The 15,778-nt window shown below is 46.7% G+C and overlaps 1 protein-coding gene across 8 annotated transcripts in view; it reads right to left on the reverse strand.

Moving 5' to 3' along the window:
* Window positions 1-15,778, reverse strand: part of OGDHL (oxoglutarate dehydrogenase L) — a 113,874-nt gene that overhangs the window by 42,672 nt on the left and 55,424 nt on the right. Inside the window, exon 17 of one of the 8 annotated variants that reach the window (XM_081955350.1) lies at window positions 679-800. The exons of the other annotated variants lie outside the window; for them this stretch is intronic. Coding sequence (XP_081811476.1) covers window positions 685-800 — 116 coding nt within the window. The 3' untranslated portion in view covers window positions 679-684. The remainder of the gene's footprint in view (window positions 1-678; window positions 801-15,778) is intronic. 8 annotated transcript variants of the gene reach the window in all.

Below are 15,778 nucleotides of genomic sequence, written 5' to 3' on the forward strand. Positions count from 1 at the left end.
ATCAAAAGTCAATTCAAAATACATTAAAAAAAAGATTACTGCAAAGCTAATTACCTCCTCAATCTTTAGGCAGTGCATTGCAACAGGAATAATGTTGCTTTCTGAAAATTGTTCTTCCCACATCTCTATCATTAAGTAGAGATATACAAATCAGAGACCTTGTGGCACAAGTGGCAAACCCTCTGATCACAACTGATTTCAATTCCCCCCACCCAGGTCATGTCACCACAGTCTAGGTGGACAATTCACTCGCTTGCATCCTTCAGGATGTCCCAAGAACTGAGACGGGGGTCATTGATGTCAGAGTTTGTTGCAGAAATCACATCCAGAAAGTCCACACAGGTAATTGATTCAGCTGGATTCATTAATTTTTTAATACACATAATAACACAGGAGTCAATGTACAACACCAACAGCGGATTCTTCCAACGTGGTAGTAGTTACAGGCAAAACACAGGCAGAGGAGAGATTGGTTTCAGTTCAGAGTTCAGAGCTCAGACTAGATTAGTTATCTTGCACAGACTCAGAGCTACATAGGAAAGCCACACCCAGGCTCCAAGCCATCTGGCATGGCTCTCAGTCATCAAATAGTTCCCATTGGCAGATCCAGTTGCCATGGCTATACATTGGCTGACCTTGTTACCATGTTTTTATTCCAGCCAGTCCCCAGTGACTGACCTGTTGCTATGTCCTATTCCAGTCCATGAATATTCTGACACTTGACATGGTCTGCAGCAAACTCTCTGGAGCAGGTCTCATGTATTTGTCACTTATAGACCGCAGAGACTCAAGCCTGCAACCTATTTCAAGAGAAAAGGCCACCTTGAATTTATCGGATCTATTGCAGAGAATTAATGTCAATATTATACATGCGAAGCTGTTTTAACATGGGCCGCATCAAGGGAGAAGCATTTCCACTTATGACGGTGGTCCCCTTTCATTACCAGGCTCCAAATAGCTAGCTCACTGCTAGCTGAAGAAAAGCAGAAATGAGATGACTTCCGGTCCCCGAGGGCGACGGACGTGTGTGTCTGCTGCTCGTCTTTTCGGTGGGCTCCTTTTAGGAGCACAGGGGGCCTTGGAGGGGCTCCCTGCCATAGGGCGGCTTGTTGGGACCCCCTGGATCGGCGGCAGCCGCAGGGGGGGTCTCCAACTTCACCCCAGGAGCCGGGGAGCGTGGGAAATGCGTGGTGGCGCTGTCATGTTGCTGCGCGCCTTCGCCAAGCGGAGCCTGGAAGGAAATAATCAATCGGATGTTGCAGCTGAAATGCGGTGAGGTGGGAAGTCTCCCTCAATCTCTTTTTAAGCTACTCAATTTATGAACAGCAGCTTCTCTAAATTCTGGTTTCAATCTTTTGAAGTGTTAAGATTGGAGGGGGGGTTTCCACACCCCCTCAGAAAAGCGGCATTCGGAATATCCTTCTGTCTCGGAGGAGAGAGAGTTAAAAGTTACTTTCACTTCCTTTAAGCAATGGGAGAATGACTTTTTGCTACAATTGCAAGAGATGACTGCTGAGTTGATTCTTTTAAACTATTCTATGGAAACTTTGGACATGTTGCTTTCTGATCCCCTGTGCAGGCGGAGCCAAGATGGCCAACTTCCTCCTTCTTCTTTGCTTTTATGAATGAAATTTCCCTTTTGAAAGAATTTCTGGCTTTGTACTATTTCACACCCTAGAGATCTCCAGGAGCCTCTCCTTTCACGTATCTCCCTGGGATTTGGAACATTTGACTTATATCATCTGGCATGGAGCTGTGTAGGAAGACTAACTTTCTCCTCTGGGCTTGCTTGCCTCACGATTTCTCCCGGCTGTGTTTTTCCACAGACGCCATTTCTTTTGTATAGACTTATAGCTATCTCGGAACTTAATATGGGTCCTAAAAAGTTACCGCCTGGCAAGGCATCTTCGGCCCCGACATCTTCTACGTCCAGTCCAATTACACAACAGACACAATTGGCTTCATTTCTACAACCTAAAACAACTGAAGAGAGTTCAAAGGATTTATCTGTTGCCCAAATGTTTCAAACTATTATGAAGGGACAAGACGAACTGAAAAAATAATTGGGGGATTTAAACGATCAGCTCAGAGAAACGCAACAACAAACAACACAAAATAAACAGAGAATAGGTGTGTTGGAGGAGGACGTGACTGGGATGAGGGAAGAGGTTAAGACAATTCAGAAGGGGAATATAGAATTTGAAAATCATATGATAAAGATGGAATTTGAAAGAATGTCCTTTTTTCTTAGATTTCAAAACCTGTCAGAAACAGAGAACGAAGACCTTAAGGAGATCATGACCACAATCCTAGCAGAATACATTAAAAGAGATAAACAACAGTTATGGTGGGATATTGATTTGATTTATAGGATCAATTCAGCATACGCTAGAACGCACAATGTTCCAAGGGAAATACATGTTAAATTTCTTAGAAAGACTACAGGAGATGAGGTCTTAGGAGCTCAAAGGGTGGGACCATTAAAATATAAAGACAAAGAAATAACCGTTCTTAAACAACTTCCGAAGAAAGTAAGAGATAAGAGGAAGAAATATTCCTCTTTATCAAAGAAATTATATAATAAAGGAATTTGGTTCAGATGGTTATTGCCAGAAGGAATGCTGATTTTCTGGGAGGGCAGCAGAATTAGAATTAATACAGTTGTGGAGGCGGAGGCCTTCATTAAAAACATAGTGCCCTCCTAGATGAAATAGAGGACAGTACACAAGATATGGAGGGAGGGGCCGTGGCTCTGCCAGCAGACGGGGGGAGGATGCAACAGTGAAAAGACTCAGGTCACAAAAATGAGTTTGAAACACTATTGCAATTGTTGTTATAATGTAATTGTTGGAAGTGACATAAAAGTTGATTGAATATATTGATGATATAATGTAAAACAAAAAGCTGCCAATGTCTATTTCTAAACTTTTGATGTTTTTTTTTCTGTAAAAGTTGTGAGATTTGGGGGGATCTCCACCTTTCGCATGATGTAGCTGTCAAAATTTTTTATACCTATTTACCCTTTTCCTATAAATATTTGTAAATTTGTAAAAACCAATAAAATTCTTTAAAAAAAAAACCCAGAAATAAGAGAGGGTTATTAAATTATTGTCAAAAGGGATTAAAATATAATATAGAGTTGGCTTGTAAAAATACTATATCTAGTCAGACCTGCTGTCCATTCTATAACTATGCTAAACCTTTCAGTATCGTGGCCTGTCCCACCCAAAAGTTGGAGAATTCTGTAACTATGCTAAACCCTTTCCTAGTCTATCCCCAAAGAGATGTTTGTTATCAAGAGAAATTGTCCCACCCTTTTATATTAAAGTAACTTTTTGTGGTGGCCTGTAGTGTATGCCTATGGCAATGTCATTCTTTTTTCTTTTTGTAATGTCCCAAATGCATCCAAGATGGTTTTCTGCTGTATTTCTGTAGAGATGTAGTTATTTCTTATATGTAGCACAAATCCACCTCCATTTTTATTAGGTCTGCTTTGTTTAAACAATTTAAATTCCTCTAGCATTTGTGGGTTTCATTCATCAAGTTTTGGTAATGGCAAGAACGTCGTATCTGCCCTCATGTACCTGTATTTCTACTTCACCTTGTTTCTTCCTCATCCTTTGTGCCTTGCTGTATATGCATTTCAGTCCTTTTTGACTGACCCACTGTTTGTTTTCCATATAACCTGTTTTGTGTCTGAGTTTCCCTTCTTCCTCACCACTTCTTTCATTAGCGCATACACCATGTGTGGTGCATATGTTACGGTGAAAGACCGAAATTGGTGAATGTCGACATTCACCGGTGAATGTCGACATTCACCAGATACGCTTGGTGAATGTCTGAAAATACCCTTATCCTCTCGACACTCGCTTCCTCCTCGCTTCTTTTTAAGCGTCTTCTATTCGCGGAGTTTTTTTTTTATGTCGATCGCAGGATCGCAGGTTTTTTAAAAAAAACTCCGCGAATAATTTCAATTTCAATTTCAATTTATTTGTGCTTCTAGACCGCCCCCTCTCCCAGAAGGGACTCGGGGCGGTGTACAGTCCATAGAGAATATCACAAAAATACAATAAAAAATTAAATATGTACAGTTTGGAGGAGGTTAAAATGCAATTAAAAGAACTGTACAAAGCTGAATAAATATAATTTTTTAAAATCCCTAAAACAGACACAACAGATTAAAAAACCCTAAAATAACCAGATAATGATACATTTGCCAGGAGGGACAGTTGTAATTATGCCAGTAGAAGACGCTTAAAAGGAAGCATATCTACCTCTCGGCTCCTCGCTTCCTTTTAAGCGTCTTCTATTCGCGGAGTTTTTTTTTTTATGTCGATCGCAGGATCGCAGGTTTTTTAAAAAAAACTCCGCGAATAGAAGACACTTAAAAGGAAGCATATCTACCTCTCGGCTCCTCGCTTCCTTTTAAGCGTCTTCTATTCGCGGAGTTTTTTTTTTATGTCGATCGCAGGATCGCAGGTTTTTTTAAAAAAAACTCCGCGAATAGAAGACGCTTAAAAGGAAGCATATCTACCTCTCGGCTCCTCGCTTCCTTTTAAGCGTCTTCTATTCGCGGAGTTTTTTTTTTTTTATGTTGATCGCAGGATCGCAGGTTTTTTTAAAAAAACTCCGCGAATAGAAGACGCTTAAAAGGAAGCGAGGAGCCGAGGTATTAGGGTAAGGGGATTAGGGTAAGGGTGTATGTCCGAAAATACCCTTATCCTCTCGACACCCTTACCCTAATCCCCTTACCCTAATATCTCGGCTCCTCGCTTCCTTTTAAAGGTCTTCTACTCGCGGAGGTTTTTTTTTAAAACCTGCGATCCTGCGATCGACATAAAAAAAAAAACTCCACGAATAGAAGACGCTTAAAAGGAAGCGAGGAGCCGAGAGGTAGATATGCTTCCTTTTAAGCGTCTTCTATTCGCGGAGTTTTTTAAAAAAAACCTGCGATCCTGCGATCGACATAAAAAAAAAAACTCCGCGAATAGAAGACGCTTAAAAAGAAGCGAGGAGGAAGCGAGTGTCGAGAGGATAAGGGTATTTTCGGACATTCACCAAGCGTATCTGGTGAATGTCGACATTCACCGGTGAATGTCGACATTCACCAGATTTCGGTCTTTCACCGTAACACATACACCAAGTATGGTGCCACACTATGAAAATCTTGATTTTTCTTGACAGCAACCCAATTCTTAACCGTACAAACATCTACGTTTAGAAACACCAACAACCTTATTAGTTTTAGATTGCTGGGGACAGAAATGTTATGTATGAATTACCGTAACCTCTGTCCCCCAAGTTTAAATGCTTCTCCAGAAAACTCCTGAATTTAGTGCTAAGTAACTCAGTCCCTTTCTGTGATGGATGCAAACCATCTCTTTCATCGGACCAACTGCAGACACCCTGACTAACAGAATCAAAACTTCCGCTTCATACCAGCCACATATTAACTCCACCATAACCTGGAGCTTTTCCCTTTTTGCTCCTTATATTCAGATAAAACCTCTGAAAAAGACTACGGCCTCTCCTGCTAAGTTCCTGTCCCAAGCTCTGGAAATCCTTCTGCACAGGACAGATCGTTAGTGTCGAGATGCACAACAACATCAACATCACATTCCTGACTAGAATAACAGAATAACAGAACTAACAGCGTTGGAAGGGACCTTGGAGGTCTTCTAGTCCAATCCCCTGCTCAAGCAGGAAACCTTATACAACTTCAGACAAATACTTGTCCAGTTTCTTCTTAAAAACCTCCAGTGTTGGAGCACTCACAACTTCTGGAGGCAAGCCATTCTACTGATTAATTCTTCTAAGTGTCAGGAAATTCCTCCTAGGTTGCTTCTCTCCTTGATTCTCTCCTTCTCTCCACCCATTCCTTCTTATCCTGCTTTCAGGTGCTTTGGAAGTTCCTACGCACGACAGTTGTTAAGTGAGTTTTGGCCATTTTACTATCTTTTTTGCCCCAATTGTTAAGTGAGTCACTGCAGTTGTTACGTTGAAAACAAGTTGATAAATGCATCTGGCTTCCCCATTGCTTCTCAGAAGGTCACAAAAGTTTATCTCAGTGTAGGAAATTAAAACCCACCCCTCTGCTAGAAAAATGAAATATTCTGGGAAATATTAAGAAGGCAGAATATTATATTTCCCTGGATCAGAAATGGAGAAACATATTTGTAGGCAGGAAACAGACTAACTCTTAATAGCCCCCACCTTTGTCAATGGGCCATTAAAATGCCTGAGCCAGTCTATTTCACATAACAAAGATCTCCCCCTTCAGCTCCCGGGTGATGGGATTAAGGCATGATACTATTAGCCCTTTACCCATCTCATCATAGGGCGCCTGAAAAGAAGCAATGCTCAACCAAACTTGGACTCGAAACACAGCCTACAGAGTTGCTCCTGCATGGCCCCATGGGAGTCTGACAACCAATCAATAAAAATCAAGATCAAAGGCCAGAGAGGGCATCAAACCAGGTACTTTCAGCATCTTTCTCACTCTTTTTCTTCTTCACCCAACATCTGGAAGCATCTGATCCCCCCTTTTCTGTTCAGGAGCTCAAGCCATGTGATCCTGTCCACCATTAAACCATCTTTCCAAGCAGCCTCCGTGTTTCCAGTGTCTTTTGCCCCACTTGGAACTAAACCCAGATGGACATTTCTTCCAACACCAGGACCCTAGGACACTGCAACCTTCATGAGTCAACCGTCAAGCATCCAAATTTTGGTCACATGACCACGTGGATGCCGCAATGGTTGTAAGTCTGAAAAACGGTCATAAGTCCCCTTTTTGACACTGTTGCAACTTCTAACAGTCCACTAAATGGACGGCGTTATGTCGAGGATTATGTGTACATTTTCATCATTCAGGACCTTCCCACTCTTAAGAAATAAATGGAGTTTTAGCATTAAGGATTAGGGAATTATCAAGGATTAGGGGCCACTCTCCTGAATTCGCTCCTGCCCCAAACAAAGTCTTGGAAGTGAAATCCTCACCGACAACCAGACCCAGAGAAGCACTGCAAATTAGCCCATCAGACACAACATCCAAATGGATATCCAACTGTTTTCCAAAGATTCTTTGCTCTTCGTGGAGATGCTCCGAGCATTTGGACGTTGCTTTACATCAAGAGGTGGGGCACCATGTCCCCTTGATGACCCGTGGGCCCCAACTCCCAGAACCCCCAAGGCAGCACGGCTGGCTCAGGAATTCTGGGAGTTGAAGTCCACAAGTCATCAAAGGGACAAGGTGCCTCATCCTGGCTTTACATCCTCAGTGACAACACCCTCATTCACACACCCATCCTCCCAAGCACACATATGCACACACAATATAATAGGAATGTCTTAAGTAGACAGTTCGGTCCTGGTAAAGCAGGATAAAAATGTGAATTAAAATATAAGAGTAAGATGTGGCAAAAGGAAGAAATAAAAGCCTACTTATAAGTCGTGTACAAAAACAGGAAGATGTCATAAGCTCTAAACCACAGAAGTCCAGTAAAGGTTCCAGTAAAAGTCCTTATGTCAAAAGCCCATAACCACCGGGTTCAGCTAAAGTTCATACAAGGACACGTAGTTGGTACCTATGGCCCAAGACAAAAGGAGAAGTAAGACAATATCTACTTATAAGGCTTCTTTCCTTAAGATAACCAATAAGAAATGAGTTAAGTGTTTCCGTGTTGCGCTGCTTTTGAGAATGTATAAGAATGTGTGCTTCGATGATGAAGGTAGTTCAGAACTTACAATACTAGCCTTTGATTAGTTTTCTGAACCTGGCTGCCAATAAACTTCTCCTTGAATCCTGAGACATCTAAGCCCTGTCATTTTCTGCAACAATTCTGGCGACCGCAGCAGGACTTAGAGCGATATTTCGCTTAGGACGGAAAGTACCGACCGGTGCACCATCGAGGCCGTATCGCCCAATCTTGCACCGTTGAAGATTTTCTCTGGAATTGGGCAGACGACCTCCCTCGGGCATCCGGTGGACCCCACCGATCCAAGAATCTGACTGGGATCAGGACAGGTCAACAAAATTACGCCGGCTGAGAAAAGAAAATGCCTGCAGGCAAGTATTGTGGGGATTATAGACCCACTCGGTTAAGAGTGGAAGAGAGGGCCCAATCACCCCCCTGAGTCCCTTCCTAACGCAACCGGCATATCCTAATGAGGCTCTAGAATTGTGTGGGTGGTTAAGCCACTGCAGTTCCTGTTGGTGACCGTAAGTCTCTGGGGCCGCAGGTCAGTGGAAAGTGTGTTAGAAATAGAACATGGGAAATGGAAGAAGCGTTTCTAGAACGCCTCTTCAATGCATGATGAGAAACTTTAAAAAAGCTTTTAGTGGAGATTATGGAGATCCCAATCCCAATCCCGGGGATTTGAAAAGATTCTGTGAGAATGAATGGCCAAAATTTAATGTAGGGTGGAAGCCCTAAGGCACTTTTAATCCAGACATCATTTCAAAAGTACATCAGATTGTAACAGGTGCTAAAACTGGCCACCCAGATCAGTATCAATATATTGACCAGTGGCAAATAGCAGTACAGCAGAATCCTGACTGGCTTCGTAAATGCAGAATGAAAGCCATGAAGGTCTGTGTGGCTCGAATGAGAGGAAATGGCGAATGTCATGTTAAAAAGAGTCATCTCGAAAAGACCACACCCTATGAAGAGGAAGGTCCCCCTCCATATGCCCCTCTTTATCATCCAAGGCAGCAACAAAATGCTAGTGGTGGTAATAATCAAGGGGCAGTAGGACAAAGTGACCAGAGGGAAAAGCAAAAAGTGAAAAGTCCTTCTAGCAGACGCCCTTCTCCTGCAACCCAACGGACTTCTCCCATTGCTGCCCGAACCAGAAGTCAGTTCCTAGCCCCACTTCACCAAGTGAATCAAAGAATTATAGATGGACAGGGACAGCCAGAAATTCAGCCTCTATTTCAATACGTCCCGTTCACCACTACAGACCTATTAAATTGGAAACATTACAGACCATTGTCCGCTAAGTCTCAAGAGGTTATTGACTTGTTCAGGGTTATTATTAAAACCCATAATCCAACCTGACAGGATTTGGAACAGTTGATGACTACTCTCCTTAATGGTGAAGAGAGAGAAAGATTAAGTAGTGCCATTGAAAAAATCCTAAAGCCCGCGGACGGAGGAACCTTCAGGCTGCGCTAAATTTACAGTTTCCAAGACAAGATCCACAACGGGATTCCTACGGAGACATGAACTCCCTCCGGGATTATCAGGCATTAATTCTTCAGGGCTTAGAACAGGCTGCAAAACCTCCAGTGAATATGTCCAAGCCTTCTCTTGTAATCCAAAAACTGGACGAAAGTCCCGAAGCCTTCCTCCAAAGGCTGGTTGAAGCGTATAAAACCTGCACCCCAATCAATCCTCTGGATCCTGAAAATGCCCACATGTTAGTCATGGCTTTCATATCAGAGTGCCCCGGACAGTAAACGGAAGCTCCAGAGGCAAGAAGGGGCCTTAGGAATGAATATGAGCTAATTAATGGAAATTGCACGAAAGGTCTTTGTGAATAGAGACAGAGTAGAAGAAAGGAAGAAAGATGACAGGATGCACCGTAAAGCTGAACTGCTGGCAGTTGCATTGTCAAACAATTCCAAAACCCAGAGCAGAGGTCGATGTAATTGGTGTAAGGAAGAAGGCCACTGGATACTAGAGTGTCCCAAGAGACTTGAAGTCGGAATAAGGGGACAGGGAAGACGACAGAATAGAAGAATGGAACCTGGACAATTGACTCAAGAGATCAAGATTTATGATTCCCAGAGAGGAAGAAGTGGAAGAGGGATGAAGTCCCATGGATTTCAGGGAAAAGGCTGAAACCGGCACCAAAAAGGGACGGAAGCTATAGGCTTGGCCGCAATAGATGAGCCGTCTGAAGACTGAAGGGGACCAGGGTTTAGTCAAGCCTCCCTGAACCCTTGGTCCGAATGAAGATAGGGGGCAATAATGTAACCTTTTTGGTAGACACAGGAGCGTCTAGATCCGTGATTACAAAACCCTTGGCTTCCAATAATGTATTAAATATCCAAGGGGTTGATGATCTAATAAATCGTTGTCCTGTATTAAAGCCCCTGAAATGTTCCCTAAATGGAAGAGATATAGAACACCAGTTCCTCTACATGCCTGAATGTCCAGTTCCTCTTTTGGGTCGTGACATCCTATGCAAAATGGGAGCTACCCTGTCCCTTGAGGAAGATAAGATGGCCCTAATGATGGGGCACCTCCCAGATGAGATATGGCGAGTACTGGTGACTTATGAGAGCCAGGTCCCCAATACCTGGCACGAGTTCGAGGTGCACCAGTTGTGGGCAGAAGATAATCCACCAGGCCATGCTTCTCCAGTGCGCTGCTTGGAGAGTCCAAGGAAGGGTTAACACAGCCTGTTTGCCCAAGGACTGAGTAGATTTTTCCCCTCTGGTCACGCCTCCTTTGCCTCTTCAGGATCAGTTTTAAAAACTCAGTCCGCCCGATAGGACTAGTTTTGGGGAGCTCTCAGTTTTTGAGCAGATAGGCTGAGTTCCCCAGTATATTTTTCCCTTTTTAAGGAACAGTTAGTATAGTTTTAGGATTTTTCCCCAATTTTTTTTTGTTATTTTTTTTTGGTGATTCAGGATTTTTTCTTGAGAAATGTGTAAAGGTTCTTTTAAATTTTACTAGAAGGCTGAGGCAACGATCGTGCTCCCCAGCTGGTCCTAGTCACAGCTGGTGGAACGAGTGAGGCCGCTCGTCCGGCGTCTGCTGGCAAGCGCAGGGACGAGGGCAATCCCCCGTTCGTCCCTGGCCGTTTTGAGGAGGAGGTTTTAAAAAAAACCTTGCTTCCTCAGGCGGCGTCTTTAGCCGATCGGGAGAGCGCGGCGGCCATTTTGGAAAGGGTTGCATTGGTGCGCTTTTTAACGGCAGCCAATAGAAGGACAGCTGCATCCTGGGCTGCATTTTTAGCGCGCGAAAAGCGCGGCGGCCATTTTATTGCTCCAATAGTTACCGGCTAGCAAGAGCAGTTCCCAGAGCCTCTCCGCCTCATCACAGATCGCCGCTGAGGATTGCAAGGGCCTGACTGGGTCTCTGGCAGGCGTAAAGTCCCTCTCAACGATAGGGGGAGCGGCAAGGAGTGTCCTGGTGCCAGATTCAGCCTCCTAGCAAGATCTGCAGACGCTTTGGAGCCGTTGGGCCAGCGTCCATTGCCCTTCCCTCAGCAGCGACCTCTTCTATTCAAGCCAACCTCTTCAGATGGCTGACGAAGGTTTGGAGCGAAGGGAGGAGCTGGCAGGGCCATCTGCAAAGCGCAGTAGGCCAGATCTCTCAGGCCAAGGGAGAAAGGGAAATAAGGGCACAGGGGGGAAGTCTTCCCATTCTTCAGCTGGGAGCAAGGCCCCCAAGATCCACGGGGACAAGGGGCAGGAGTCTCTTAGAGAAAAATCTGCTAGGCCCCAGATTCCCCTCAGTTCTTTGCCTTGTGAGGCTGGGCCAGTTCCTTCTCCACCCAATCAGAGGGAGGAAGAGCAGGTGGATGATATAGAGGATAGGTCTCCTTCGTTCTGTGACAGAGATTCGATTTCAGGATCCCCTGCAGCCTCTCTGGGTTACCCAGATTCTCCTAGCTCTTCAGTGAGGGAGGATCTCCCCTCATTCCAGTGTTGTTTCCATGCAGAGGATCATAGGGATCCTTCTAAGGGTGGCAAGGCTCAGGCCTATTCCAGATCCAGACCTGTGGAGGACAAGGGCCCAGCTATGTCAGCTGAAATGAGGGAGCTCATTACGCAGGCCATCTCCCAGGGAGTGGTGGAGGCCATGAGGCTACAGGAAGGCAAATGTGCGAAGGCCCCTAAGGCTGCTCGTCCCCCCGGGGAGAACAGAGCCTGCACCCTTGATTCCCTGGGCACTTCTGTTACCACGGAGGTGTCTGTGTGGGAGGAAGAGGCCGCGGATGAATTTGCACTTTCGGAGGATGAAGACATGCCCCCAGACAAGCCTTCCTTTACGGGCCTCTTCAAGCCATCCTTGTTCAAGGCTATTTTACACAAGGCCAGAGCTTCTACCGAGCTTGGTGCCAAGCCTAAGGACAAGGCAGTTCCCTCTGCATCTCAGGATCTCATGGCAGGGCTGTTCAGTGAAACCACCCCGGACCCTGAACTAGTACCAGTTCCTGACATGTTCATGGAGGTTATCCAACGTCAATGGGTGCAGCCAGGCACCCTGGCCAACCCCAGTGGCGCAGACAAAACATTGTACCCCTTAGAACCAAAATTGGAGGACGTTTTGAAAACGCCAGAGGTAGATGCTCCGGTGGTCTCTCTGACCTCCAACTCCAATCTTCCTGCTGACCTCTTAGAGGGATTAAAAGCAGAAGATAAGAGATCCGAAAAGGCCTGTCTCAAGACGCATCAGGCGACCGCCTGGGCGATCAAGGCCTCCACCTCTGCCTCGTTTTTTACGAGGGCATCCTTGCTGTGACTGCGCCAACTCAGATCTCAGCCTCCATCTGAAGCATCTCGTTGGCGACATGATCTTAACAAGATCATTACGGCCGTGGAATATTCCGCTGATGCCTCCCTGCATGCAGCGAAGTTCGCCTCCAGGGCGCTAGCGTCCAATGTCACTTCTCGCCGCCTGCTATGGCTACGGCACTGGCAGGCGGATATGAAGGCGAAATGGAAGTTAGCTTCAGCTCCATTCAAGGGGGGTACTCTCTTTGGGGATTCCGTAGAGAAGTTCTTGATTGAGACGAAGGACAAGAGGAAGATCCTTCCGTCCACCTTCAAGAAATCTGACAAGAAGGGCCCGGGTGCATTCAGAAAGCAGGCCTTTCGGGTGCAAGACAGCGCCCAGGCCTCCACTTCATCTTACCCTTACCAGAGGCCATACAACCAATCTACTGACAGGTCCCAGGAGTGAAACAATTTTGCTACCAGGGGCAGGCAATTCAATCAGGGTTCCTTTCGGAAGCCCTTTCGTGGGGGCTCCCACAACCGTCAATTTAGACGTGGGAAGTGACCACCTGGATTCTCCTCCCATCGGGGGCCGCCTGCAATTCTATGCAGACCGTTGGGAGGAAATAACCACGGACATGTGGATTTTAAACACCATAAGGAGGGGGCTAACCTTGGAGTTCCTGTCTTTCCCTCCGCGAACCTTTGTTCGCTGTCCCCTAGCCAAGAACCCCGTAAAAAGGTCACTCATGCAGGCAGAAATAGATCATCTTCTGCAAATCAACGCAATAGAGCCAGTTCCCCCGGAACAGGAAGGGAGGGGGTTCTATTCCATTCTCTTCCTGGTTCCCAAGAGCTCAGGGGGGTGGAGGGCCATATTAGATCTGAAGCGCCTGAACAGACATCTGGCCTACAAGCGCTTCAAAATGCAGTCCCTTCAGTCGATCCTAAGCTGCATACGCAAGGAGATCTGCTCACCTCCATCGATCTCAAGGAGGCGTATCTGCATGTGCCCATTCATCCCTCCCACAGAAAGTTCCTGCGACTGTACTACAACGGAAAGCACTTCCAGTACAGGGCTCTTCCGTTCGGACTTTCTTCTGCACCCAGAACGTTCACGAAGCTTCTTGCGGCTGTGGCGGCCCACCTGCGCAAGCTTCCCGTCTATCTGGAGTGCTATTTGGACGACATCATCATTCACTCGAGAACTCGTCCACAAGCGGTGAGAGATGTAGACATCACAGTTCGCACCTTGCAGGACCACGGGTTTTCTGTAAATGTGGAGAAAAGCAACATGAACCCTGCTATGCGCATCCAACACCTGGGCGCCATAATCGATTCAGTCTCATGCCAGGTGTCTCTGTCCCCGGAAAGGCTCCGCAATCTCAGGAGCAGAATCCGGTTGTGTCGCAAGAACAAGGCCTGGCAGATAGTGCAGCTATCCCAACTGTTAGGGATCATGATTTCCTGCCTCAACATTGTTCCCTGGGCACGTCTCCATGCAAGGGAGCTGCAATGGTTCTTGCTTCCAATGCAAAGAGCAAAGATCAGCAACTCCACCAGGAAGGTCCGAATTCCACCGAAAGTGACACGTTCTCTGAGTTGGTGGCAGTCACGGGCGGTGGAGAAGGGCTGTCTATTCAGGGAACCCGACAGAATTGTGGTAACGACCGACGCCAGTCTGTACGGTTGGGGAGCGCATTGCCAGGGACAGTTGGCGCAAGGCAGGTGGTCCAGCGTGGAGGCAGCCCAGAGCATCAATTGGCTGGAGCTCAGGGCAGCCCGTCTTGCTCTGAGGAGATTTGCGATTCAGCTAAGAGGTCACCACGTTCTGCTGCTTACCGACAATGTGGCCACAAAGGCCCATGTGAACCGAAAGGGAGGCACCCACTCCAGAAGGCTCATGTCAGAGGTAGAAGCCCTGGGTCGATGGGCGGAGATCCACTTAGCGTCGCTGAGAGCGGATCACATCTCCGGCACCAGCAACGTGAGTGCGGATTGGTTGAGTCGTCAGACCATCGACAACTCGGAGTGGCAACTACATCCGGACCTGTTCGCCCAGGTGGTAAGACGGTTCGGCCTCCCACAGGTCGACTTGTTTGCCACGGCGACAAACACGCAGCTCCAGCGGTTCTTCTCCCGCTACAAGTCGGCGCAAGCAGAGGGGACGGATGCCCTGAGGACCAACTGGCCTTCGGGCCTACTTTATGCGTTTCCGCCCCTCCCTCTAATTCCGCAGGTGATCAACAAACTGCTGAGGGAGGGGGCGGAGGTCATCCTGGTGGCTCCACACTGGCCCAGGAGATCCTGGTTCGCAGATCTGGTCGATCTGTCCGTGGAGAAACCGTGGAAGATTCCCCCAGAACAGATATCCTTGCGTCAGGGGGCCATCAATCATCCGGAGCCCCAGTGGTTGCAATTAGCGCTTGAGGGGCAGCTCCTGAAAGATCAAAGCCTCTCAGACAAGGTCATCCAGACCATTCAAGCTTCCAGACGTCCAGCTACAACTCACATTTATGAGGCGACTTGGTCTGCATTTTCTACTTGGTGCAGACAACGGGACATTGACAGTGTTGGGGCATCCATCCCACAGTTATTGGACTTCCTTCAGGAGGGTTTGGACAAGGGCCTGGCTCCGGCTACCCTCCGGCGTCAGGTTGCTGCGTTGTCCACCATTCTGTCTAGACATCATTCTCAGTCCCTGAGTCACCATCCTCAGGTCAAGAGTTTCTTGAAGGGAGCCTCCAACATACGACCTCAGGTGGTACATAGGTACCCAACCTGGAACTTACCTTTTGTCTTACAGGCATTAATGGCTGCTCCCTTTGAACCTTTGAGGAAGGTTTCTCTGCGACATTTGACTCTTAAAACCGCTTTCCTTATAGCGATCACTTCAGCCAGAAGGGTGTCTGAGATTGCTGCCTTCTCGGTCAGAGAGGAACTGTGCATCATCCATCCAGACAGGGTCATCCTGCGTCTGGATCCAGCCTTCTTGCCGAAGGTAAATTCCCATTTTCACAGATCTCAGGAGGTAATTCTCCCGAATTTCTGTCCCAGCCCTCAACACTCCAAGGAGCGCAGGTGGCACAAATTGGACGTGCGAAGGGCTGTTCGGCTTTACCTAAAATGGACTAAGGACATTAGACACTCTGAGGCTTTCTTTGTGTCTTTTCAACCGGGCACGCTGGGTCGCAAAGTATCATCATCGACCATCGGACGATGGCTGCGGGCTTGCATTAAGATGACATATGACCTCCAGGGCAGGGCGGTTCCAGCACATGTAACGGCCCACTCCACCAGAAGTGCGGCCACAACAGCGGCCTGGGC

Source organism: Natrix helvetica (genome assembly GCF_964273705.1).
Source record: "Natrix helvetica genome assembly, chromosome: 5".
Classification (NCBI taxonomy): Eukaryota; Metazoa; Chordata; class Lepidosauria; order Squamata; family Natricidae; genus Natrix; species Natrix helvetica.